Source organism: Equus asinus, chromosome 23, assembly GCF_041296235.1.
Source record: "Equus asinus isolate D_3611 breed Donkey chromosome 23, EquAss-T2T_v2, whole genome shotgun sequence".
NCBI classification, from domain to species: domain Eukaryota; kingdom Metazoa; phylum Chordata; class Mammalia; order Perissodactyla; family Equidae; genus Equus; species Equus asinus.
Window position 1 is genome coordinate 28,798,325 of NC_091812.1, and position 27,269 is coordinate 28,825,593.

Here is a 27,269-nt window from a genome sequence, read left to right on the forward strand (position 1 = left end):
GCGCGCGCCGGGCCGCGCTCCCCGGAGTCCCGTCCCGGCTCGGCCTTTCCGGGGTGCTGCAGCGGGCGCTGCGTCCCGCCCGGGGGGAACGGGACCCTCGGTTGCGCCCTCTACCTGGGCCGCCTCCGACCCGGGAGGGGCGGGGGGCCAAAGGAGGTGGGCCACTCAATTAGCCAGCTTTGGGGCTTGCGGCGAGTTAGTGACAGGCGCGCGCTCGGCCATCGCCTCTGCCCCTTTGCTTGTGAGCACTCGCCCTGGCGCCCGGTGAGTACCTGCCTGACCCCTGCGCCGCGCAGCCTCGCTGGGGCCTGGAGGTGCTGCTTCCAGAGGGTTCCTGCGCTGGAGCCGACCCTAGTTGCGTTTTTACGTTGCGTTACGACCCTAGTTTTTACATTTTTATATGGCCGAAGATAAATTGAAAGAAGAGTATTTTGTGGCACGTGAAAATTACATAAAATTCCAATTTCAGTGTCCATAAAGTTTTATTAGAACACAGCCACGCTCATTTGCATATGTATTGTCTGTGGCCGGTTTCATTTCACAACAGTTGAGCGGCTGTCCCCAAAGCTGAAAACATTTACTGTCTGGCGCTTCAGGGAAGAAGTTTGCCGACCCCTGACCCAGCAGCTTGACTCGCCCGTGGGAGGCAGAGACTGGAGCGTGCGAGAAAGGCAGCGTGCGTGAGCACACCCAGTGTTAGAAACCAGTTGTATGTTGGGGGTAAGAAAAATGGAAAAGAAAAGATTTTACCTGAGAGTCTACGTAAAGTGAAGCTTCAAAGTTTCTAATAGGGGTTAGTGAAAGGTCGAGTGATCCCAAGAGAAAGGGCATGGATTTCATATTCAGAAACTCCAGCCTTGGGAGATTTCTGTTTACCAAAGGGAGCAAAGTTTAAGCGACAAGAGGAAAAGACTTCCCTGCGGCATGGAAGAAGATATTCAAAATATCTATTGAATAAAATAAGTGAGTGAGAAGTCTGAAAACATGTCACTCTTTAAAAAATACGACTTCTCTTTAGACGCATTGAAAAGCACAATATTTTGTTAACAAGTTGTCATCCGTTTGTATTAGGGAGTTGCAGTCTTCCTTATAACCTGCTGATTCTGCACGTGCCACCTCTGGCCATCTTGCAGTTTAGAATCTAAAATGTACCACGTTTAGTAGTGAAATAAATTTAGTAAGCACGCAAGTTATGAAAAAAGGACACAGCATATTTTACTTAGGGTAAAAAAAGTATTACAAAATTTGAAATTACTCCTTTTGAGTTTGCTCTTGGCGATCTTAGTCTGTTGTCTCGCTGTGCATGATACTCTCTGCTGTTGAGGAAAGCTTTTCAATTATTGGGAGAATAAAGTACATAAATATCCCACGTGATTGGAGGCGGTGTCTGTTCCTAGTAATCAGAAGCCCTGGATTGATGAGGCTGGAAAGTCCACATGGTTGTCCCTCCAGAGACCTGCAGTGATTTACGGTTTGTAAGTCACGCTTGTGTTCGCTTCATGGGGTCTGCTGCTGCTGTGTTTGGAGCCTGGCAACTCTTAATTGCAAGCTTTTTAAATGTGATTTTAAAGTAGTTCTTAAAGAGGGCATCAGGCAGTGAAATTACAGCCTGAACTTGGAGTTCACCAGAAGCTGCCTTGTGCGTCCAACACTGTTTTTGAAATAAATGGCTTCTGGGATTGCTACGCCTACCCTCACCCCAGCCCCTCAGCCCAGTCTCTTGCTTCTGCTTCTCCCAGTTCCCAGCCCTCCCACCACATTGTCACCTGTTCATTGCTAATGGACCTGTGCCCAACATTTACCCAAACACTGTCTTGGACAGGCTGAGACTGCTGATTAATATAAAGCTGAGAATTCCTGTTTTGGTAAAAATTTGCATTTGACTGTGGGAGTCCCCTCTTAAGCCCAAGGGATTTCCTAAGTAGGTTCTTGACCTTTCCTCACTCCTGGTTTCTCAATTCCAAGAGTTTCTACCTAAATAACCCCCTCAAGCCTATTTCCAGTGCCACAACCACACTTACTTGTTATTTACATGCTGTGTAATTGAAACAATATTCTCACGCACAAATGTGGCAAGAAGCACAGGGGACCAGCACTTGCCATTCAGTGTGCACAGCAAATATACACCCCATCAATAATACATCAATAAAAATGACATCAGTTATACACGAAAGCCTCACAATTAAGCCAGCACATGTGCAACATCCTTTCTTTGCTCCTGGCAATAAAGTGCTTTTTAGCAGCTTGGAAAGGGGAAAAGTTAGCCTGCTTCGTTTAGTTTCGTTTCTGGCTTTTCCATCTTCTCCGTGGGTGACCCTGGGCAAGTCACTATGTTGTCTGGGCCAGTTTCGACTTCTGCAAAATGAAGGCGTGGGCTAAGTGATCACTAAGGCTGCGCTTCTCCGGGCTTGAGAGTTTGTGCTCTGACAAACTATCCAAAAATAAGCGGGGGGGGGGGGAGGGGGGTAAGGAATGACAGTATTTTATGATTTTCTTTTGGGGGGGGCAAGGGAGGACATCAATCTACTATCTACTGCCAGCATAATTTCATAGGAGAAAGGACATTTATCACCAAAAAAGTAAGAAAGATACCATCTTAGGATAAAGGGCAGCCTTTCCCTTCCCAGAAAAGGTAGTTGGCAGTCTTGCACTGACATATTGAAAAGAAGAATAGGGTAAGATAAAATTCAGAAGAAGAAAAGTTACAATGTAAAAATTTATATTAGCAGACTGTTCGTATGCAGTTGTTCCTTAATCCACTTTGGTAAGTTGGATGGAGATATACAGTCAACAGTGAAACACAGATGTCCGTCTTTTTCTATTTTATTTTTATTACAGTCATTACTGAAGTCTTATCTCACGTAGGCTTGTTAATGAAAGTGGAACTGAGCCTTAAACAATTGGATTTGGAATATTCTGGATAAAGTGAGAAGAAGCCAAAGAACAGTGCTCTCTCCACCAGGCTCTTCTCCCCACCCTCTGCCACCAGGGGGAGCCTGGACACAGGGCAGGGGTAGGAATTGCGAGGATGGTTGGGAGCCTCCAGCTCAGCCACCGCTCACCCCAGGTGGTACAGACTGGGGTCCCTGACCACCCAACCGGGTCAGTCAGCCATGAAGAGCAGTGTCAGTCACAGGCCACCTTCGGGAACTGCTGTTCTAAGGTTTCCTGCAGCTGAGCTTCACCTTTTCACTTAAAGAGATGGAAATGATCCACTGGAATACCCACAGGATTGCTTTGGTGAACCTGTGGGGGCCAAGTGTGAAACTGCCCCCCACCCTCTAGAGCAGGGGTCAGCAAACACTGGCCCATGGCTAAAACCTGGCCCTCTGCCTGAACCTTTGCCGTCCCTTTCATGATAGGGAACACTAACTTTGAAATCCAATAAGGGAGATGTTCTCCCCACCAATAAGGAATTCTACTCTTCTCGTTAGTAGATGTGCATTATGAAAAAAATTGTACTCAATTATTATTATGTCTTGACTTTCATCAAAACATTTGTGGAAATTTTTCTCTCTTGTAACGTTAAGTACCTATATAATAACCTTGACCACCTCTTGCCCCACAAAGCCACAAATATTTGCTCTCTGGCCCATTTCTGAATAAGTTTTACTCTGGCCCTAGACCTAGGCTTTTGGGTGAGGAAATAGTGCCCTTAGAGAGAATTAAATTCCTCTTGCCTCTGGCCAGCAGTGTCTTTCCCCATTTCAGGAGGGCAGAGAGGCCAGCTCTGTGACTTTCCTGCCGTGGGGGGAATGGTCATCTCTGGATAATTGAATCTTGCAAGGGAGAGGCGCCCTGGCTAAACTAAGGGGAGCTTGAAACTGTAATGTGCTTTGTGGCCTAGCAACTCTCCCACACCCTTGAAGAGAGATCTTCAAGGGTGTGTGCTTGGCCCTGGGGCCCCTTTCAGTTCCCCTGGCTTTTCTTACAGGCCCTCAGCATGTACCAGCTGTTGGCACTTAGTGGGAGAGTGTGGCGGGGAGAAGCCAGTACATGAAGCTCCTCCACGGCATGTGGGTGCTCCAGGGTGGGGTAACCCAGAAGTCATGGTCATCTTTCCACCTCAGCGGGCCCTCCTACTTTAGGACTGTTTCTTTTACCTCTTTGGACATCTAAATGATAAGCATTTGATTTTTTTTTTTTAAATTTTAGGATATTTTAGGAAGACGTGACTTTCAAAGCTAATTATGAAAACATTTGTCATTGGAATCAGTGGGTGAGTAATTTTGCTACAAACAGCTGGTCAAGATACTCAGGATGTCTAAAGGGTGTTCTCCTGTGGCCGTGGGGGGCAAGGAGAAGCAGTGAGAAGGATTCCTGAGTCCTGGAGGAGAGAGCTGGCCACTGTTGGTGGAAAACAGTGGAGCCTTGGCTACATAAATGCCAACAGGAGATGGGAAAGTTTGCTAAAAACAGCAACAGGAGAGTCAGTAGACAAGTTTGCTTACTTTACCATTTATTTTCTGGAGCTGACACCAGAGGCAAGGCCTGATCAGATGTTACCTTGGTTCGGGGTGATTTATTGTCCCCCGTATGGCTGCTCCTCCAGTGTGACATAGGAGAAAATCTGTCATTTCTTTCCTGTTATGCCCAGCTTTGGACATGTGGAATAAGGACCGCCTCACCTCCACTCCTTTTTCCCCATGCTTAGAATGACCTTATATCTTGAGCTAGTCCTTGTTGCCCTGACATCATTACTAATCGTTTGCCCCTCTCCCTCAAAAGTGTCCTAAATTATGTGGTCACCCTACCTGTGGTACCAGAGGTGGGCACACAAATAAGGCATCAACAACAACACAAAAAGACGTTATTTGTTTTTCTACTGTATTATGTTCATCTTGCTTCTGAGTACATTCACGTTATGTGTGGTCCAGTTAATAAAATATTTGAGACTATTGAAATTAAAAGTGTGTAATTTGGGGCAGATCATTGTATTATTGTATCATATTACTATAATAAGTAATCAGAAGTAAAATCAAATGAATTAAATGTCAGAACTCTGCCTTGTCTCACTCCCGTCTAATCAGAACCAAAGTTCAGTTTTTCTCTGCATTGCTTCTTTTGTCCACCCCTTCCTTTCCACATCCACAGCCACCATCCTAATTCAGGCCCTCTTTCCCTAATTCCAGGCTTCCCCTCTTAATCTTTCCTACGTACTTCTACCAGTTTAATCTTCATACAAAATTTTTAAATTATTCTCTCACCTGATGAACAATATTTGTGGTTTCCAATTATCTAGAATGAAATCTGAATTTCCTGATATATGAAAACCAACCATAAATAGTGAAAAAAAAATGTATTAGCTTTAGGAGCATGCAGGCTGCAGGAAAGGTTTGATACAGGAGCTCAGTGGTGTCACCAAAGACTTGGTTTCTCTCCATCTCTTCTCTGTGTCTTCCTCCATTTGGATTCATCCTAGAATTGGCTCTACTTTTTTGGTCACAAGGAGCTCCCAGCAGCTCCTGGGACGTCGTGCTTGTTCTTAGCCTGTCACTAGGGGGAGAAAAAGTACTTCTCTTCCCCTAGGTCATGGGTCTCCCTTTAACTGGACCAGCTGTGTCATATACCTACAGTCACTGTGGCAAAGGGATGGGATGACCTTGATTGGTTTAGGCCAGTGGGGCCCTGCTGTGGAGTCGAGAATGGAGTCAGTCCCAAACAGACCTCAAAAAGGGGTGGACTTGGGGAAGCAACTGCCAAGTCCGCTAAAGGATCCAGTCCGACTTTCATTCTGCGTGCATGTGAGTAAAATTCCCCTCTTCTCAATGTTCCCATACAGCACCCTCTGTCTAGAAGCCTGCCATGGGCATCAGGTACTACCCATAACTCCCTAAGACAGCCTCCTCTTCCCTGTCTCTTCCAGCATCTCATTTTAGTGCCGCTGCTGCCTCTGTGAAGCCCCTGCCAGCCTCAGCTGCACTTCCTGCCTTTCTTCCTTCCTCCAAACTCACTGTGTTGTATCTTTCTCGCATACTCACCGCTTGCTGCCCTATGAAGAGATTATTTGAGTGAGACTACCAGGAATAGGAGGGGTTCTAAAGGATTCAGGGGTATCCATGAACCTCCTGAAAATTTAGCGCATGTGTGAAGATGTTCATTTTTCTGTGGGGAGGGTTTATAGCCTTCATCAGATTCTTGCAAAGTTCCGTGATATTAAAAAGTATAAGATTCATGGGCGACAGGGTCAGACTTGTATCCATCTCTATTATTTGCTAGGTGTTCCCTTGGGCAAGTTTTATGAGTATACAACTTTTCAATCCATAGTTTCCTCAGCCGGAAATGGGTATATTAATATCTACCTGTTGCAGTCTGGATTCTCCACTTGTTTGAGTAATTACAAACAGCCTTTTTAACTTCTCCCTGGCCAACGGCCATGTTCCAAAGACAATGACCCCTCTTGTTGCCTAGCGCATAAAAAATCAATGGGCCAGGAGTTGTGCATTTATTTGAGTGTTGTAAACAAAGGAGGAAATGGCTCAAGTACTCACACATTTTCCTTCCCCAGAACCTAGGCTGGAACATGGTCCTATCTGGTCACTCTTCCCCTGCTATTTGACAGCACATGCGGGGAGCTTGTGAACCTGCTGGTACGTGGTGGCTATGAGCATACTGAAGGAGAAGAGTTGAGTTACCTGACCAGGATGGTTGCTTTCCAAGTGTAGATCCGAGGCCAGATTGATAAGTAGTGCTGTCACCCTCTCCCATCCCTCTGACCCAGACTGCCTTCTAGCTTGTCTGTCTCCTCCAAATTTACAAAAATGAGGTGCTTATTTCTCATTGGCTCCAGCTAAGCCAGTGAAAAGGGATCTAATTACTGTTGGTTCAACTGCATGATCTTAACAAAGAGAGAAATCTAGAAAATGACATATTTTCTAGCCAAATTTCTCATACAGTAATAAAGTTACCCCTGTTTACTATCTATTTTAAACCAAAATTCAGTAAGTGAACTATGGACATTCAATATGTCTTATAGACATTTTTTTAAAGGGGAAAAAAATTTCATAACAGTATTTTCTCAGTGTTTAGGGTGACACACATCCCCTTTGCCCTGTTTTCAAGGACATTTCCCACATCCTACCCAACTGTGTATTTTAAGGTTAAATGAAAAAGAACTTGTGAATCAAGTTCCTTCTACTTTGTAGGTGTAAGGTATTTGGGTAATAATTGAATTATATCCAATAAACAATTTCAGTGAATAAATAGATCCTTTTCCCTCTTCTAGATTATAATCATTGTGATTCATTTTATCTGGTATTAAGCACTGGTTCTTGAAAATAAATGTGCAGTCAGGGGTTTTTTGTGCTGTGGACATTTGATGGTATGGTGAAGTCTTGAGTTCTGAGAGTAGTGGTTTTAAATGAACAAAATAAAATACAAAGAAAACCAGTTATGATAATATAGTTATAAAAATATTTTAAAAAACAAACGTGTAGCATTGCCATATATACACTTCTTTGTTAACTCATAAAATAACAACGTCCAGGGATGGGTGTAAAAACTGCCATAAATTTGAAATGATGAGTGTAAGTAATACTTCAAGGCGTCTGCCCCAACTGCAACATGATATGGAAACATCTGTGATTTCTCTTGGTGACAAAGTCACAGGTACTATTAATAATACTGTTGTTTGTGGCTTATGTTTATAAAAAGGAAATGCTAAAATTCTGTTTGAATTTAGTGGAAGTAAAGATGTAATTTCTTTTCCATTCAAGTTCACAAACACCCCAAATCTGCCATAGACTCTTTGAAAGTGCACCAGCCCAGGTAGAAGAACTCTGGGGTTGAATGACTGACTAGAGAAGTGCCTCCCATCTGCTATGCATGGTGCTGGATGCTGGAAAACTAGATACACAGGAGATAGTTGGGATCTCCCTTGCCCTCGATGTCACAGTCCAGCCAGAAAGAACACATAACTAACTAGATGTGATAAGCTACAGTGGACCTCCCATTTAGCCCCAGAGTGGAGAGAGATTAGGGGAGAAGAAGGCACCCAGAGGAAATGTGAATTCAGAGTAGGTGGGCTTGCAATAAGCTGCCCCTCCTGCATTGAAACAAAGTCACATGACCCTGTGCAGTTCGATATACTTGTGCCAACATGTGCTCTTCACATTCTCTGTGTTGTGTATGAGCCCTATGAATATTTCGCCATAGACAAAAAATTCTTTCACTTCCAACACGATAGCTGTATTTTTTTTTTTTTAAAGATTTTATTTTTTCCTTTTTCTCCCCAAAGCCCCCCGGTACATAGTTGTATATTCTTCATTGTGGGTCCTTCTAGTTGTGGCATGTGGGATGCTGCCTCAGCGTGGTTTGATGAGCAGTGCCATGTCCGCGCCCAGGATTCAAACCAACGAAACACTGGGCCGCCTGCAGCGGAGCGCACCGACTTAACCACTCAGCCACGGGGCCAGCCCCACGATAGCTGTATTTTTAAGTCTTAGTATTACCCCGTTCATTTGCCCAGTAGTACCTTTCTCTTCCATCCTTCCCAGCTTATTTCTTATTTGTTACATCAGATTTTCTTATCCTATGGTCTTGCCAACAGAAAAAGCATTATATATTAAAGAAATAATTTTTTCTTAGATATTACATATTGTTTTAAATATCATTTTTCTAAGATCATTTAAAAATGTTTTATGTTTTTTAATACATCTTCCTTCGTGGTGTTTGCAAGTTTTCTTTTTTTTTTTGGTTCAGTGTGACAAATGGTGGGAAGACAACACTGGCTAAGAATTTGCAGAAACATCTCCCAAACTGCACTGTCATATCTCAGGATGATTTCTTCAAGGTATCTAAAAAACTTCTTAGATAATTTATTTAACACAGAAAAGCTCTGGTAGCAAAGTTGGTTGAATTACTTCCAAAAAGCCTTTGCTGAGTGATGCAGCTTTTGTAGTGAAGGGGGAGGCTCAGTGCAGTAGTGTCACTTATCCACTAGATGGCACCACTTATTTGGTGCTGGTCTTTGATTTTATTAACCATCATCATCCAAAGCATTTCTTAAAAGTTTATCGCCTCTTCATTCTATAGTTGTATTATTTCTGCACTGCACAGTTTTGATGGGTACTTTATTATTTTTCCAGCCAGAATCTGAGATAGAGACAGATGAAAATGGATTTCTGCAGTATGATGGTAAGAAGTTGAGCTTGTAAAGCATTACGGGCTGCTGTTGATTCTGTTTTTCAAACCCAAGTAACTTCGCTATCTATGAAGACAGTCTCAAAATGTGCTGAAATATATTGCTGTACTTTGAACCTGCTTATATAAAGCTTTCTGATTTATGTTCAGCTATTTAAATAAATGAAACTTTTTCCCCAGTTTTATATTTAAAACTAAAAACATTGGAACAATAGATTTTTCTTCTGAATCTGGGGGAGGTGGGTTCACCCATCCCTGCCTGGGGCACCCATAACTACTATACTCCCCTCCAGCTCCCCCAGTCTTGCCTGGGGCAGACTCTAAGTGCCCATTGCCCATCCTCTGAGCTTACCTTCCCAGAGCCCAAGCTACTGGGAAGCTGTTTTTTTCTTTTGACTGCTCAAAAAGGTTAGTGAATATATTTTAGATGGGTTCACCTCACTCCCTTGCCCAATCTAAACTGCTTTGAAGCCAAAGGATTAAACCCTATCAGAAAAAACATCTATTTTCCTGTAAAGAATATCATGCTAATAAACTATATTTAAAGATCTTATCAACCTTTATAGTTAACAAGATGATCGAGTGCTTGTGCAGACTAGCAACAGAGAGAACTCTCTTAAAGAGCTGTAAAACACGTTCTTTACTTTTATTTATTTATTTATTTTAATACACTGTTTTATTTATTTTTTTGAGGAAGATTAGCCCTGACCTAACTACTGCCAGTCCTCGTCTTTTTGCTGAGGAAGCCTGGCCCTGAGCTAACATCCATGCCCATCTTTCTCTACTTTATATGTGGGATGCCTGCCACAGCATGGCTTGCCAAGCAGTGCCACGTCTGCACCCGGGATCCGAACCGGCGAACCCCAGCCTGCCAAGAAGCGGAATGTGCGCACTTAACTGCTGCACCACGGGGCTGGCCCCTATTTATTTACTTTTTGATGAGGAAGATTTCACTGAGCTAACATCTGTGCCAATCTCCCTCTATTTTATGTGGGACGCTGCCAGCGTGGCTTGACAAGTGTTGCTAGGTCCACACTCAGGATCAGAACCAGCAAACCCCAGGACAATGACGTGGAGCATACAAACTCAACCACCATGCCACTGAGCCAGCCCCTATGTTCTTTATTTTTAACTTTGGTAACCTTGGAGGAGAAATGTTGTGTAATCAGTTCTTACACACATATGATAGTCTTAAGAAGGAAAATCCTTGACTGGCTGTCTGTCCTTGTGTCTTGAGCTACAGCCAGGATATTTTTTCTTCTCTTCCCCTCCTCTAAAGGTTAGTAAGGAAGATTATTACAAAGTAGGAGTTAAACGAGGAAAAACTACTTTCAACAATTAACAAGGAATTATTCCTGGGGCTGGCCCCGTGGCCAAGTGGTTAAGTTCCCGTGCTCTGCTTTGGTGGCGCAGGCTTCGCTCGTTCAGATCCTGGGTGCAGGCCTGTGCATTGCTCATCAAGCCATGCTGTGGTGGTGTCCCACATAGAAGAACTAGAATGACTTACAACTAGGATATACAACTATGCACTGGGGCTTTGGGGAGGAAAAAAAAAAGAGGAAGATTGGCAGCAGATGTTAGCTCAGGGCCAATCTTCCTCACCAAAAAAAGCATTGAAAAAAAAAGAATCCTAATTTAAATGAGTTCTTACAAACTGATAAGAAAAACACTAATATCCCAACTGAAACATGTCCAATGATATAAGTGATTCACTGAAGCAAAAGCTTATTTGATTAATCAATATACAATAAAAAGTCAACCTTAGAAGTAGTCAAAGAATTATAACTTACTTTTTTTCCCATTTACCTAATAAATAGATTTTTAAAGCAATGATAATTATCTAATGATGGCTCAGGCTCAATAAAACAAAAACTGTCATGGATGGGAGTATAAATTGGTACAACCTTTCTGGAAAGGAGACTGAGCATAAGGCCCATAGACCTTAAAATGTTCATGCCATGTGTTCAAGTGTCCCACTTTCAGGAATCTATCTTAAGGAAAAATCTAAACTTTTTAGGTAAATGTATAAATTTAAAGTAAGCCAAAGTAATGTTGAAATCCTTATGATAACCACCAAAAGAATAGTTTAAAAATGTGTAGCTATCAAGTTTATAAATAGATGGAATCATTAAAATACAGTTGATAAATACAAAAGAAGTAAAAAGCAGAGAACTAAAAAAATCAGAGGATGGTGGAAAAATAAAAAATGATAGTAAGCGGATAGATTTAAATCAAATATATCAGTAGCTACGTTAAGTTAAATGAAATAAAATACTCCAAGGATTGTCAAACTGGATTTTTGGACCAAAAAAAAGCTCCTTTTAAGAGATAGACTTAAATATTAGGATATAGAAAAGTAGACAATAAAAGGGATAGAAAAGGATTTACTATGCAAACAGCTACTGAAAGAAAATTGATATAACTATACTAATATTAGACAAAGTAAACTTTAAGGCAAAGGGTATTACTAGAGATAGAGATAAATGGATCAATTAAACAGGAAGACAAAACAATCTAAAATTTGTCTGCATCTATTAACATGACCTGAAAATCCATTATGCAAAAACTGACAAAACTAAGAGGAGAAATAGACAAATCTGTAATTATTGTGGGAGATTTTAATACTCAGTAACTATTGGAACAAGCTAACAACACTTATCAGGGTATAAGAGATTTGAACAACACAATTAACAGACTTGACCAAACTAACATATATAGAACACATACCCAACAACAGCCGAACACACGTTTTCCTCAAAAACATGTGGAACATTGACCAAAATGGAAGACATACGCAAGGACATGGAGCAAGTCCTGATACATTTCAATGGATTGAATGATACAGGGATATCCTCTAATCACAGAAAACTGAATTAGAAATCAGTAATAAAAGAGTGAGTACAAAATTCCCAAGTGTTTGAAAATTAATGTTTCTTTCTTTCTGATTTTTAAAAACTGTTTCTTATGGAAAATTTTAAACATGTACAAAAGTAGGCAGAAAAGTATAATGAATTCTCACGAGTTCACTAAACAGCTTTAAAAATGATGAATTCTTAGCCAATTACATTTCATCTGTACCCCCACCCACTTTCTCCTTCTATATTATTTTGAAGCAAATCCTAAACATCATTGCATTTGATCTGAAGCAAAACACTTCTATATATCCCATAGGTGAAAGAATTAATCACAATGAAAATTAGAAAATATTTTTAACTGAGTGATAATGGAAATATATTAAAACTAATGGTACTTCTGGTTCCAGCCAAGATGGATTGGCCTCATTCCTCACTATTCCTTCCTCTTATAACTAAAAACCCTGGATGGACTACAACAAAGAAGGAAGACTCTGGAAGATGAAAAGAAGAGAGTAGACTGACTAGAGACTTTGGAACTTGAGGAATGACATAGCTGTGAGTTCTCTGGGCTTTCTTTTTGCTTCTCATTTATCTGGGAAGGCATGCCAGAGAAGTGTGCAACATGGAACCCTTAGGTACACATGAAAACTTCCAAGAAACCTGTTCTCTATAGTCAAAGGACTAGAAAAAAGGTGGCCTAGCAGAATAGAAAATCATTTTGGTAATATCTACCCTACTCTAACCAAACACAAAAGGAAACACCACCCTCCCCTCATGGTGGTAATAGGGCCAAGTGGGGAGCTAGACTGCTGGACCCATCTGGCACCAGCAAGGTAAGGTGAGTTGGCCCTCCACGTCATCCACAGGGGTCATATCATTGGAGCCAAACAGGGAACTGAACTTTCACACCTACCTGGCAGCAAAGAGGCAGAATGCAGCAATGTGAGGTGGGGCAAGTTGGCGCTCTACTTTCCTCACCTGGGTAGTGCCACTTACTATCAGCAGGATTCAGTACAGAGCTGAACCTCTATCTTCACTGAGCCACAATGAAGCCACACCAGCACTCTGCTTTCTGCCATTTCTCCCACTCCAGTACAGATGAGGCCCAGCAGGGAGCTGAACATCCACCCCAACCTGGACCTGCACACTACACTTGAACAGGGTGACTGCCTGCAAAAAAGAAGGTTAAGTAGGATCCAGAGCCTCACAACATAATACTCAAAATTTCCTGGATGAGACTGAAAATCACCTGTCATATCAAGAACCAGGCAACTGTCAACTTGAATGATAAAAGACAACCAACAGGCTCTGACACCGTGATGACACAAATGTTGGAATTCTCTGGCAAGAATTTTAAAGAAGCATTCATAGAAAGGCTTCAACAAGCAATTGTGAACATTCTTGAGTCGAGTGAAAAACTAGAAGCCTCAATAAAAAAAATAGAAGATGTAAAAAAGGACCAAATAGAAATTTTAGAGCTGAAAACATACAATAACTGAAATTTTAAAATTCAGTGGATGGGCCAAACAGCAGAAGAAATACAACAGAAGAAAGAATCAGTGAACTTGAAGACAGAACAATAGAAATTACTCAATCTGAACAGCAGAGAGAAAATAGACTGAAAAGAAATGAACAGAAATGTGGGGCAATAACAAAAGATCTAACATTCTTATTATTGGAGTCTCAGAAGGAGGGGAAAAAGAATGTGGTGCTGAAAAAGTATTCAAAGAAGTAATGGTGTAAAACATCTCAAGTTTGGCATAAGGCATAAACCTACAGATTCAAGAATCTGAGTGATCCCCAAACAGGTAAAACAAGATGGATCAAGAAAAAAATTAAGACACAAATTACAAATATCAAAAACAAAACAGGTAATATCACTACAGATTCTACAGACATTAAAAAGATAAGAGGGTATTATGAACAATTTTATGCAAATAAATTTGGAAATTTAAATTGACAATTTCCTGGAAAAATGCAACTAACCTAAACAACCAGAACAAAGAAAAAATCTTAATAGCTCTGTGTCTATTAAATGAATTAATCAATCATTTTAAAACCTTCCGCTAAAAATCCTTTAAGCCTGGCTGGCTGGATTCAGTAGTTCTGGAGTAGGGCTGAGAGTTTGCTTTCCGATAAGTTCTCAGATGTTGCTGCTGCTGGTCTAGGTACCACACTTTGAGAATCAGTGTTGTAGGATGCTTTTCTAGAATTACAATTGTAAGCTCTAAAAGTATGCACATTTTAGAGTTTGAAGATGGCATATTCGTATCCTTTGTAAATTCTTTTTATGATTGTTCCTCCTCTTATTTATCTGTAAAAGCTCTTTGTATATTAAAGATAGTAGTTCTTTGCCAAAACATTGCACATATTTTCCCAGTGTATCATTTATCCTTTAAACTTATTTATAGATATTTTGTCATCCAAAAATGTGAAACTTTTGTATAGTCAGGAGGGAGTAGAAGTTATAAGTAAAGCAAGATTAGCCATGAGTTTGTGGTTCTCAAAGTTGATAATGGAGACATGGGAGTTCATTATACTCCACTCTCTACTTTTGTATATGTTTAGAATTCTCCATAATAAAATGTCTCAAACATACCAATTTATCAATATTAGAGTTTAAATTTATCTAAAATATTTGTTATTAGGTGTTTTGAAGGGTAAATAAAGTGTTATTTTATACATTTATAGACCCCTGGATATACTCGTCATAAAAAGCTGCATCATAAAATTTTTGTTGTATTGATTTCTTATTTTTGTATGTTTGTCTGAAGTGCTTGAAGCGCTTAACATGGAAAAAATGATGTCTGCCATTTCCTGCTGGATGGAAAGCTCGAAACACTCTCTGGCATCAGCAGACTGTGGAAGCTCTGAGGAAATTCCCGTATTAATCATCGAAGGTTTCCTTCTCTTTAATTACAAGTAAGCGTTCCTCACTCTGATATTGACCCTGAATAAATGGGGAAAAAACCTTATGAACTAAATACGCTATTATTTTAGGCCCCTTGACAGTGTATGGAACAGAAGCTATTTTCTGACCATTCCATATGAAGAATGTAAGAGGAGGAGGAGGTAAGTTTTGAAATTGCCTTTGTGGATTGTAATTCAAAAGACAAAATTTAGGAAAAATGAGTAAACAACCTCATTGAGCAATGTATATGTGTCGTTTTTCAGACCTGGGGAGCCTCAACTCTTTACACAAAGAGCAAAACCTTTTTCTATAAATGGTCATCAACATGGAGAAACACAAATTGCTTTTCTAAGAAAAGGCCTTTAGACAAGCTATTTGGCTCATCTCCCTAAATCTTCATATGAAGCAATCCCTTGTTGATTATGATTTTAAATTAGTGAGCCTGTATTCTGTTACAGCCACAAAGAACACCAGTTAGTTTAAAGCTTTATCCAATATATCAGTGTCTCTAACATTGTTTACACTGGTATTTGTCTCTTAATTCTTTCGTAAAGTGCTAGAGGGGGAAAAAGATAATATGAGTGATAGTCAGTGAATTACAAAGGTAATTTGTAGATTAGAGAACTAAATCCGTTGAATTGTCTTTGTGACTGGCTTTGAGTCTAAAATGTGTAGTCTTAATCCTGTTTAGATTCAATCTCTGCGTGATTTCCCCATTATCCTGACCATCGTTTTACTTTATCAATTGTGCATTTCCATCAACCTAACGTTCCCTACGTATTTTGATAGTACAAGGGTCTACGAGCCTCCAGACCCCCCAGGGTACTTTGATGGCCATGTGTGGCCCATGTATCTAAAGCACAGACAAGAGATACAGGACATCACGTGGCAAATTGGTAAGTACCTTTTTCTCCCTCCACGGAAGGCCTTTTATTTGTCATTGCCTCAAAGTACACAAAAGAAAGGGCTTTACATCTGGTCCCATAGCCAAGTGGTTAAATTGCCACATGTTCCGCTTCGGTGGCCTGGATTCATGGATTTGAATCCCAGGCGTGAAGACCTACTCCACTCACTGGCCATGCTGTGGAGGCCTCCCACATACAAAAAAATAGAGGGAGATTGGCACAGATGTTAGCTCAGTGCTAATTTTCCTCAAGCCAACAACAAGGAAGATTGGCAGCGGATGTTAGCTCAGGGCTAATTTTCCTCAAGCCAAAAACAAGGAAGATTAGCAACAGATGTTAGCTCAGGGCTAATCTTCACAAAAAAAAAAAAAGAAAGAAAGAAAGAAAGGACTTTGGGAGGCATTTTCTCATGTATTAGATTATAAAGGACACTTTAAGCCAGAACACGCTGGACTCCCCCTCTTCCACAACTGGCCTTCCTGGTTTCTGTTTCTCTCTCTATGACACTTGTCACCTTCTAGACGGTCATTCATTCAACAAATATGGATTGAATACCTTCCATGTGCTGGTATTGCCCTGATGATATCAAGGGAAATAAGGCAGACCCAGTCCCTGCTCTTATGAGTCAACATTCTGTCAGGAAAACAGACAAACACACTAGCTGCACAAGTTTGTCCTTCTAGCTGGGCTGACTGTGACACAGAGCTCCAGGGGACTGCCCAAGTCCCAGCAATCAGGGAAGGCTTCCTTGAGGAAGCCAGATTTAAACCACACTCTGGTGGGTTTACCTGGACAAAAGGAGGTGGGTTGGGGGGATAGAAGATCACTCCATAAAGTAGCTATGGCACATGAAAAGGCCAGGGGCCAGGAAGGAATGAGCAGCATGTGAAAGAAGGTTGGTGTATTTATGGTAGAGAAAACCAAAGGCAAGAAGTGATGCTTGTGATACGGGAAGGGTCCAAACCCTACATGGCCGCTGACCACTTAAGGACTTAGGTTCTTATCCTAAGAGAAGTGGGACACCCTCTACAAAGAGGTTTTAAGCAAGGACATTGTTGATATCAAAATTCTTGTTTTAGTAAGCTCCTTCTGGCTGTGTGGAGGGTGGATGTAGAGGGTGCGATATTAGTCATATGTAGTCATTAGAACTGAGTGATAGAATAGATATGGAGGGTGCAGGAAATTGAGGTGTCAAGGACAACACCTTGGGAACTGGCAAGTGTTATTCTGGAAAACAGAAAAAAGTGAAGGAGTTGCAGATTTGGAAGGGAGGAATGCAGCTCCATTTTGCACATAATGAGGTCGAGATGCCTGGTTCTATGGATCTGGGCTAAGAACGGATTGCTGGGATCCAGAGCTCAACACGGAGAGGATATAGGAGGCCGGAGAGAGAAGGCCTTTGGATGGAGGCAGAGGAATCAGAACTGATGCATACTTTTCAGAATAAAAGGAATTGATCGTATTGTGAGAAGCCTCATGGCCTCTGTGGTAGCTCCATGAGAGCGTGCAGAAAGCACACGGGGCCTCCTCACGCTTTGGCAGCTGTTATGATCCCGTCTTCAGTCCAGTTCATCCCCTCCTCCCCATCCCCAGAGCTGCTGCTGATATTCTTGCTGCAGCACTTCCAGTTTGGACCACTGGTTGCAGGGACGTCCTCTTCTTACTGCCTCTCTCTCCCCCTCCATCTAAAATGCAAATCTAACCATGCTCTTACCGTGCTTAAATACCTTCAAAGAATCTCCAGCTCTTCAGGATCAAATCCAAACAACCAGATATCAAGACCTCTAAAGACAAGAGCACAGCCTTGCTCTAAAATCTCATCTCTGCACCGTTCCTGCCTCTCCTCATTCTAGCTTTTCCAAACTGTGCATCCTTTCCTCAACAGGCAACGTTCTCTGCTCCCTCCCTGCCTCTGCAGTTTTCTGACTAGAAGGCCCTTTCTTTCCTTTAACCTATATAACTTCTACCTTTTCTCCAAAACTGACTCTGCCGGTTTTGTTAAAAAACTTATCTCCTGGGCATGGAGAACTCGAATTCAGTGCATGAGACGGAACCCAGACCCCAGCATGGTTTAAGAATTTTCACAAGTGATCCTGATGCATAAGTTGGAGAACTACTCCCTTAAATGATTCTTTTGGGAAGACACCTCTTCAGTGCTCCTAAAGTGTCATATGCACAATGCCACTTAACTGATTCTTTCTTTTTTCTTTAATGATTTTCACATGAGCTGGTGTGAATTTCTCTGTAATAAACCAAAATTTTTTACCTATTGTACCTAGCTGTGATCTGTTTCTCTCTGATGGCTATTAATTTATTTCTAAGTTAGGTTGCTGGGTTCTTTGGTTAAACCTATTGGTATTCTCAAGAGATGTCAGGTGCCAGAGTCAGCATCCTTTACTAATATAAGCCTCTTAGCATTTGACCTGCTCTCTTTTGCCCTTCTCAGTTTACCTAGATGGAACAAAATCTGAAGAGGACGTCTTTTCACAAGTGTATGAAGATGTAATACAAGAACTAGCAAAGCAAAAGGGTGAGTATTGTCCTATCCAAGTGGATGGTGAGGGAACAGCCAGGAAACTGGTTCATGACTTACCCAAGAACGGCATACCAGAATGCTAATGGCGGAGCAGTTGTATCCATTCATTCATTGCTTTGAAGATAATTCAGAATCAGAGAATCTGAATGGGTTTGGGGACTTGATTATTTTGTCTGTGAGGTGTTTTTGTTTTTTAAATTCTGTGCATATGTGCATTCCTTTTTTTTTTTTTTGAGGTATGCTTTTTGGTGAGGAAGACTGGCTGTGAGCTAACATCTGTTGCCAATCTTCCTCTTTTTCTTTTCCCTCCCCAAAGCCCCAGCACATAGTTGTATATCCTAGTTCTGAGTCGTTCTAGTTCTTCTATGTGGGATGCCACCACCAAGGCTTGATGAGCAGTGCATAGGTCCACACCCAGGATCTGAACCAGCAAACCCCAGGCTTCCGAAGTGGAACGTGAACTTAACCACTCGGCCATGGGGCCTGCCCCTGTCTGTGAGTTTTTAAGGGTGAAAATATTCCCCCTTTGTTGCATCTCTTACTGATATTTGTGGTATTTGGTTTAAACTTTTTAGTAGATGGCTGTTATTTCAGTGGGACTGAAATTATCCTTTGGGCAGAGTGAAGTAGAGTTGCTGGTGGTCTTGTTTTCATATGTCTAGAGCTCTTCTTCTTTGTTCCTCTTAAAGATTTTCCCTGAATTTATATTTCCCAAATACTTCAAAAATAAACACAAGATTTTAAAAATTATTTATTGAGTGTTCCTTTAAGGTTTTCATGTTAGGTGACACATTTTGCAAGTGACAGAAATCCTCCTAAATCTGGCTTAAGCAGAAGGAACTATAGCAGTGGCAGTGGCTTCCGGCTCAGCCAGATTAAGGAGCTCAGGTGGAGTCCTCTGGGCTCTGCCTCAATTCCACTTTCTGTGTAGGTTTATTTTGACGTCAGGTTCTCTCCATTGATACACATGATGTCTCTTGGTAGCACCATTCTCCTCAGTCCAACAGCCTCAGTGGAAAAAGACAGTTTATCCTTTTTCAAGATTGTCCATGAGTTGATAAATATTGGAGCAGGATGTTGGGTATAGGCATTTGTGTATCTCTCACTACTTTTGCATATGTTTAAGATTCTTTATTTTAAACAGTTTTTTAAAATGCAGTTTTCCATCTTAGCCCAGCTGAAAAGTCCCAGGGGAGACCTTGGTCCTGTTTGGGTCACATGACTTTTGCTAAACCAGGGAGATGGCTTACTCTGACTGGCTAGGGCTGGATCATGTACTTATCCTGTAACTGAATACCTCTCCTGAGGACTCCTGATTTAAGAGGAGAAATCCCCCAAAGGGAAAGCAGGGCAGGAGGTAGGAACCAGAGGAAGAAGGATGACAATGCATGCTAGGAGAACAAAACTATTGATCCAGCTGCTGCTATGTTTGAACTAAAAGTGTTCTCATGGCTAGTACATGCAAAATGCAGTCATCATCTGGCTCAAGAGAAGTTAGTATGAGTCACTTCAGCAGTGAAGTATATTACATGTTTTTTTGGTGAGGAGCAACTACCCTGGTCCAAATGTCATCATTTTTCAATAAGAATTAGCTTTCCTATGTCCTCAGTAAATTCCTATCTGATTAGGGGACTGAGCCCAGCCAGGCAGCCCAGCGATCCTACACACTCCCAATTTCGAGATCAGTCCTTCATGTAGGCATGAACCCATCTGATGAAATTTCAGGACCATTTTCAAATTTCTTCTTATAAGTGGAACTGAAAATCCTTGCTAGGTGTGCCTGCCTACGCCTGCGGCCTGTTACTTAGGTGAAAGGTGTAATGACACTCAGGACACTGGCATGAGTGGGTATAGAGAGTGTAGGGTGAAGGGAGGGGCTCAGCCTTCGTAAATGATAGTACCTGAACCAGAGCCACTTCGCTGAGAGTTACTGGCTCCATTTCTGGCCCTAATGAGATACTTCCAGGGGCATTTCAGCCACTGGACACATACACCTTCCCATCCTTTCGTTAATGGCCAGTGCTCAGGTCCAATTCTCCTTTAGTGACTAACTCATACACTGGAGTGTGGCCACATGATCTACCTGCTGATAAAATGAAAGGAGCCTTGATTATGTAGCTCAGGCACATTGCCCCTAATTCCATACCTAATGCCAGCTCTCACCATCTGGTCCAAGGCCCAAGAATAGCTGGCAGGTTTTGACGGGCGCTGAGAACCCACAAGACAGTACATTTCCATGTGTGTGACACCCTCTTTCCTGGCCTACAGTCCAGAGGTTTGTAAGGAAGTATTCAACTCTACCTTTTAAGGCTATCTTGCTTGTTTTCTAAATATTGGATAAAGTTAAAAAAGAATAACAAATGTTAGAAGTGATAGATTCAAGAGCAGTTCAGCTTTTCCTACCACCAAGATCTGTGTTAGTTCTTTTTCCAGTTGCATAGATAAGTTACCGTGTTATCTGTAGTGGTAACCCACCACCTTTCCCAGCTCTTCCAACCACTGGGCCCTGGCACAGCCAGCCTGGTGGGTCCTCAGCATAGCCTGGTTGACCCTCAGTTTGGCACTGAGCTGGCACTGAGACCTTTCAGAGTTTCAACTGACTGCTCTTCAGGCTTCTCATAACATCTCATAAACCTGCTTATCTGATTTTCCATTTTAAGCATATAAAATCATAATTGTGATAAAGCAATGATAATGAAAAGGAAACAACAGAGATTGAATTTAATTATTAATGAAACAATAGATGACCCAGGAGAGTAAGGATATGAAGTTAGATATTTAATTCAATCCTTATTTAAATCCAGACTTTGAGGCAAAACTGATCATTACCTGTTCTCATTATAACAAGGCAGTCTGGACACCAGGAACATTCAAACTCCCTTGAAAAATGTTTACTTCCATCTCTTTATAAAACCTATTAATTATTTTTTAAAAGGTTTAATGTAAAAGCAAAAGTGAGAAAATCATCATCTATATTGCTACCAATCTGCCATGCTAACACGTTAGTGAGTATACATCCAGTGTTCTTGCTATTCACGACAGTCTCTTTTTTTTTTTTTTAATTTTATTTTTTCCTTTTTTTCCCCAAAGCCCCCTGGTGCATAGTTATATATTCTTCGTTTTGGGTCCTTCTAGTTGTGGCATGTGGGACGCTGCCTCAGCGTGGTTTGATGAGCAGTGCCATGTCCGCGCCCAGGATTCGAACCAACGAAACACTGGGCCGCCTGCAGCGGAGCACGCGAACTTAACCACTCGGCCACGGGGCCAGCCCCCACGACAGTCTCTTTTATGTGGTTACTTGGTTTACATACTAACTGCCATGCTTTTTTCTGTTTTTAAATTAGTATTTAATATTTAAGAAGGTTCATGGGCTGGCCCTGTGGCCGAGAGGTTAAGTTCATGCGCTCCACTTCAGCAGCCCAGAGTTTCACCTGTTCGGACCCTGGGTGCCGGCCTAGCACCACTCATCAAGCCACGCTGAGGCGGCATACCACGTAGCACAACTAGAAGGACCTACAACTAGAATATCCAGCTATGTGCTGGGGGGACTTTGGGGAGAAGAAGAAGAAAAATGGAAAAAAAAAAAAAAGATTGGCAATGAATGTTAGCTCAGGGCCAATCTTTGAAAAAAAAGAAGGTTTAAAGTCCATTATATAATGAAACTGAGTAAAACTAAATAGCTCTCCTAGTTAAAGGATTCAAGGCAGAGTTCTGTTTTGCTCACTGAAAGTAAATTATAAGACTTGACACTGATATCTTAGTGCAGAAGAAACATGTCACATCTTGTTTTAAATCAAAGGAATAAGAAATGGCAAAATAAAAATTTAATAATCAAATGTTTATATTTTTCTTTTTGGTATTTTTCTATATTGAATTTAAAATATAATTTCCAATTATAAAGTAACAGTAGTGTAATTATCTAGTATGATAGTTCAAATTAACAAGATTATTGAACTATCTCCCAGTTGTTGGATATTTAAGTGTTATCACAAGTTTTTCACATTGGCAAAAACATGCTGTAAAAATATCTGCACATATTGCTGCTTTATTCTTCTTGATTATTATAAAAATTTTCAGGGGTGGCACTTGCTTGGTCAAAAAGTATAACCATTTTTACATTTTACATTCTTCAAAGATGAAATGCTATACAAAAATATGTGGATTTCTCCAGCATGATCTGTGTAATAAGAACGTGGTAGGTTTCTCACTGAGTTTCTAAGCCAAAGTCTCCAAATATTCAGCTAGCCTTCCTTAGTTTAAGAAAAAAGACTGAAGGTAAAAATACTTCTTTCCTCAAATCAAGGATAACACCCCAAGAATTCTACTGCAGCTATTCACCCTTTGTGATATTCTTCTAGATCTGAAACTATTTCATTCCTTGAAGCCAAGGATTATTATACAAGTTGAAAATGATATTGGATATCTGATAACTTAAGAGAGGCTTAAATTTAATGCAAGCATTAAAAGAATAAGACGTGGACTCTGGGGCAAGCCCCCCTGGCCGAGTGGTGAGGTTCATTCCCAGCCCAGGGTTTCACTGGTTCGGATCCTGGGCACAGACCTACCACAACTTGTCAAGCCATGCTGAGGTGGTGTCCCACATAGTAGAACTAGAATATACAACTATGTACTGGAGGGCTTTGAGGAGAAGAGGAAAAAAACAAAAGTACAAAAAAAGATTGGCAACAGATGTTAGCTCAGGGCCAATCTTTAAGGGAAAAAAATGCTTCACTCATTAAAAAAAATAAATAAAGAGACTTGGGATCTATTTAGTTCTTATGGAAAACCAGCATTTCTGGCTCCAGAATCCCTGTCATCAGAATTCTCCATTAATTTCCTTTCTATTTATCTTTATTCCCAAGGTCTGCAAGAAACAGCATAAAGATGGAATGCACCAAATCCTTCCTGGGGTGAAGGAATAAAATCAAGAACCTTCCCCAGGATACAATATGTACATGGGTACAATGATGGCTGTTGTTTTGTTTGTTTATTCTGTCACACATGATTCTACCAACTTGTGGAACAGGACATATTCATCCATGACGGCGGACAGGAACTTACCTTAATGAGTTGTTCTCACTCCACGGAGTGCAAGATATAGCATAGCTCACAGTGAGTCAGTTTCTCTAGCCCAATGACTGTCAGAGTTTTCTAAATGGGACCCAGAGTAAGAAGTGATTTATATCACAATCCAGTATATATATAATCTATTGTGTGTATATTTGTATGGGTGTGTCTATATGTATATATATGTATATATGTGTATATATACACACGCGTATCAAGTATCACAAAACACTTACCTTATATGTGATACACCCTGATATTTTTCTATTTTTAGCTTTTCTTTAAAATATTGGTTACCATCCCATACCAATGCCTACCTCCTGCACATAATGGCATTATCAGAAGTAGTAGTCACATTGAATAAATCAACAATTTACTGCAGTATCTTTTTTATGTGTTGTTGTTGTGGCTGTTGTTGTTTTGTGTGTGTGTCTAAAACCACTGGATCATTGTTGAGACTTTGTCACAAATAGAGGTGTTTTCCTGTGTTTTGTTCTTGTCAAACCAATGGTCTAAAGTCACAGAAATAAGTTACCTCAATGATATGTAATACAGGGGAACCTGCGTTGAAAAGCACAGGCAGGAGATCTAAATTGTTAATTTTTTGAGGCCTCTTTAGATGCTAGGATTTAAGTTATCTACGGTCCTGATCAACTTTGTGTTTACTAATAACATGGATAGCTCACACCCCTCTCAATCCTTACAGATATAAAATATGTTGTTACGTTAATTTTAAACATTCTCCCCAGACTCATTTGATCATCTCCCGTTATTTCTGTATTTCTAACTAGCTTGCACTCAGTGATGATTAGGGGGTTTTTGGTCACACACCAAACAAAGAAACAAACCAACCAACCCTGGCTCAAATCACAGTTCATCCATTTAATAGCTATATGACTTTGATCAAGCTATTTAAAGTCCTGATTTCCTCTTTTTTAAGATGGGGATATCAACAGTTATTTAATATAGGTGGGTAGTGTAGAGTAAGAATAAAGTCAAAAGTCTTAATAGAACCTCCAAGGTGTTCCCTGATCTAGCTTCTGTGTGCCTCTCCACCTCATTTCCCATCACCCAATCCGTGGCTGTTCAGCCACTGGGGCCCCTCTCCTCAAATGTACCAGGACCCTTCCTGCCTCAGGGCGGCCACACGTGCTGCTCCCAGTGCTTGCTGCAAACTTCCACAAGCATTCTCTTCAGATCGCCCCTAAGATCCCACCTCTGATCCCCTGCATAGGTGCTCTCTAAGCTCCCCTACTTTTCCTTCAGAGCACTGATCATAATTGGAATCGGAATAATTGAAATCATACTGCCACTCAGAGAAGCAGTTGTTTAGTGGCTGTCTCTCCAGCTAGACGACAAACTCTAGGAAGGCAGGACCTGCCTCTGTGACTTAGTTACAAACACATCCCTGCTAACTAGCACAGTGTCTGGCACATGATGAACACACAAGAAATGTTAAGCACTTTTTTTTGCTGAGGAAAATAGGCCCTGAGCTAAAATCTGTTGCCAATCTTCCTCTTCTTTTTGCTTGAGGAAGATTAGCCCTGAGCTAACATCTAAGCCAGTCTTCATCCACTTTATATGTGGGTGGCCACCGCAGCATGGCTGACAAGTGGTGTAGGTCTGCACCTGGGATATGAACCCAGGCTGCCAAAGCAAAGTGCGCTGAACTTAACCACTACGCCACAGGGCCAGCCCCTGGTACTTTTTTATAAATAACTATTATATCAGGAATGAGTTCATATGCAAGCATTATATTACTTGATTAATAGTACCCTACACTCTCTGGGTGCTGGTGGTGGTTATTTTTTACATAACAAAAAAAATCCAAGACAAGCAGTCCAGGGTTTGTGCATAGAGTTGTCAGATTTAGGGGGGGAAAATTAGAAGACATGGTTAAATTTGAATTTCGGATAAACTATAAGTCTTAAATATTACATATTTAAAACTGCTGTTTTTCTGAAATTCAAATTTAATTGGGTGTCCTGTCTTTTATCTGACACCCTTACTTTAGCAGCAACTCAAAAATGTCATGAAAAAGCCAGGTCTTTCATCCTTGGCTGTGGACCTATCACCTGGAGGTCACAGGAAGGCAGTGGAAGCTCCTGGCATGATGTCAGCTATCAAGGCAGGAAGACAAGCGTAGGGAGGCACAGACAGCCACGTGCTGTCCAAAATCACCCAACAGTGTTCTCAACGCACTCCCGGTATGTCTCAGAACTGGCTCACATGGCCACTTCTCACTGCAAGGGAGGCTGGGAAAAGGATGTCATGATAGATTTGGACCAATAATGATTCACTGCCTGCGGATGTTGCCACGGGAACAAAAGCCTCTTTTAGCAAGGAAGGAGGAGGAACTAGGTAAGAAACTGACAGTGTCTACCACCACATTTTTTTCTGCATACCCACCCTGGCCATGGTTTTATCAAGAACAGATTACTGTAACTCCGAATTACTGTTATCAAAACAGTAGGAATTTCTTTTTTTAGAGTAAAAGTCTAAATATGATTTTTCAACCTTCATTTCTAAGAATTTCTGAAATACCCTCTTCTCCCCCACAGAGAGGCATGTCCTTGCTGATTGCAAATCATTACCCTTGACTTTTCTCCCTGTTTCAGCATGTGAAAATAGGTCAGAGAAAGACTTTATCTTGGAGACAAAAAAAAACCTTAAGAGATATTAAAAATGGAAACATTCAAATCATTTTGGGAGGAAATAACTATCTTTTTGCTTATTACTTTCAGTGAGACATAAATCAGGAATCTGAAATAAAGAACACCAATGCTCCATTTCTGTATGTGAAGTTTCACATTATAGTTAATCTTATCAAAGCAGTTAATGGATATTGTATCTATTGAGAAAGGTACATGCTCTTTATATATTGAAAAGGAGCAAATCTGCTGAAGTCTTTACTTTCTGTGCATAAATTACCTCAATCCCTTTAGGATGAATTTGCTATAGGAAGGTTTCCCTGTGCTTAATATTAAACTCAGAAGAGAGCTTTTAAAAGAGGACCTCATGCACGGACTGTTACACTAAAGGGTGAGATTCAAGCCCCGTGATTTACCTTATAAGGATATGCTGGTAGTACATAGAACCATAAAATATTGGAGTAGTATCAGCTGGTCCAACGCTCTATATTTCAGTATGGAAATAAAAACCAGAGCTGGTGACCTGCCAACCCCATGCAGCTAGTTAGTGGCGGGACCGGGGCCAGACCACAATCCCCACACCACACAAACGCATACACACACATTTTTAATTTTAAAGTGATGGATGGCAGAAAAATCGCCTGCAAGAATACATCATCTCTCCCTCTCTCGTTTGGAGAGAACAAATTGAGGAGGCTGGAAAGGCGAGTGCTGTGTCAGGGAAAAATGAAGCTTTCTGTTCTGGCTGTGGCAGCCCAGTTGAGGAGGCAAGCCCACTCCTGAGCTTATCAGTGGGGCTAGGAACAAGGATGAGTTCGTGAGCTCCGGGCCACTGTCTGGCTATGCTGACCGTAGCTTTGTGGCTCTAGCTGTTCTTTCAATACTCCATCCATGGTGGAGAGTTAGGAAAAAACAAGGATATGGGAAAGGTAGAATAGGTTTTACTGCCCACTTCTGTGTCCGCACAGAAAGAGATGAAAATTGCAGTAGCAGCTTTGGGGCCCTTATCAAAGTAGCATGATCTGCACATAAGAGAACATCAAAAACAGAGTTTCTTACCAAAATGAGCATATCTGATGCAGTCATGCCCAAGAGTCCAGAAACATGTTGTCAATGCAAAAGTAGAGATGTAATAATGTGCTCCCTGCTGCCTTCCAGATGCCAGAGCAGTTAGGTTATCTTCTTCAAGATTAAAAACTGAGA

The 27,269-nt window shown here is 41.2% G+C and overlaps 1 protein-coding gene across 11 annotated transcripts; it reads left to right on the plus strand.

The window, feature by feature from the left end:
- The first annotated feature begins 17 nt into the window (after window positions 1-17).
- Window positions 18-23,903, plus strand: NMRK1 (nicotinamide riboside kinase 1). 11 transcript variants are annotated; one of them, XM_070495779.1, is made up of 10 exons: window positions 18-156; window positions 1,398-1,475; window positions 4,156-4,219; window positions 8,701-8,791; window positions 9,087-9,135; window positions 14,771-14,918; window positions 14,997-15,068; window positions 15,697-15,803; window positions 18,259-18,342; window positions 23,211-23,903. In XM_070495779.1, the coding sequence occupies exons 3-10, from the start codon at window positions 4,191-4,193 to the stop codon at window positions 23,228-23,230; spliced, it is 600 nt and encodes a 199-aa protein (XP_070351880.1). In that variant the 5' UTR covers window positions 18-156; window positions 1,398-1,475; window positions 4,156-4,190; the 3' UTR covers window positions 23,231-23,903. The 11 variants fall into 11 exon arrangements, with proteins under 11 accessions (XP_070351880.1, XP_070351881.1, XP_070351877.1 ...); XM_070495778.1 differs by lacking the exon at window positions 23,211-23,903 and adding an exon at window positions 18,665-19,090 and having other exon boundaries at window positions 25-156; window positions 1,398-1,471; XM_070495775.1 differs by lacking the exon at window positions 23,211-23,903 and adding an exon at window positions 18,665-19,090 and having other exon boundaries at window positions 26-156.
- The last annotated feature ends 3,366 nt before the right edge of the window (window positions 23,904-27,269 follow it).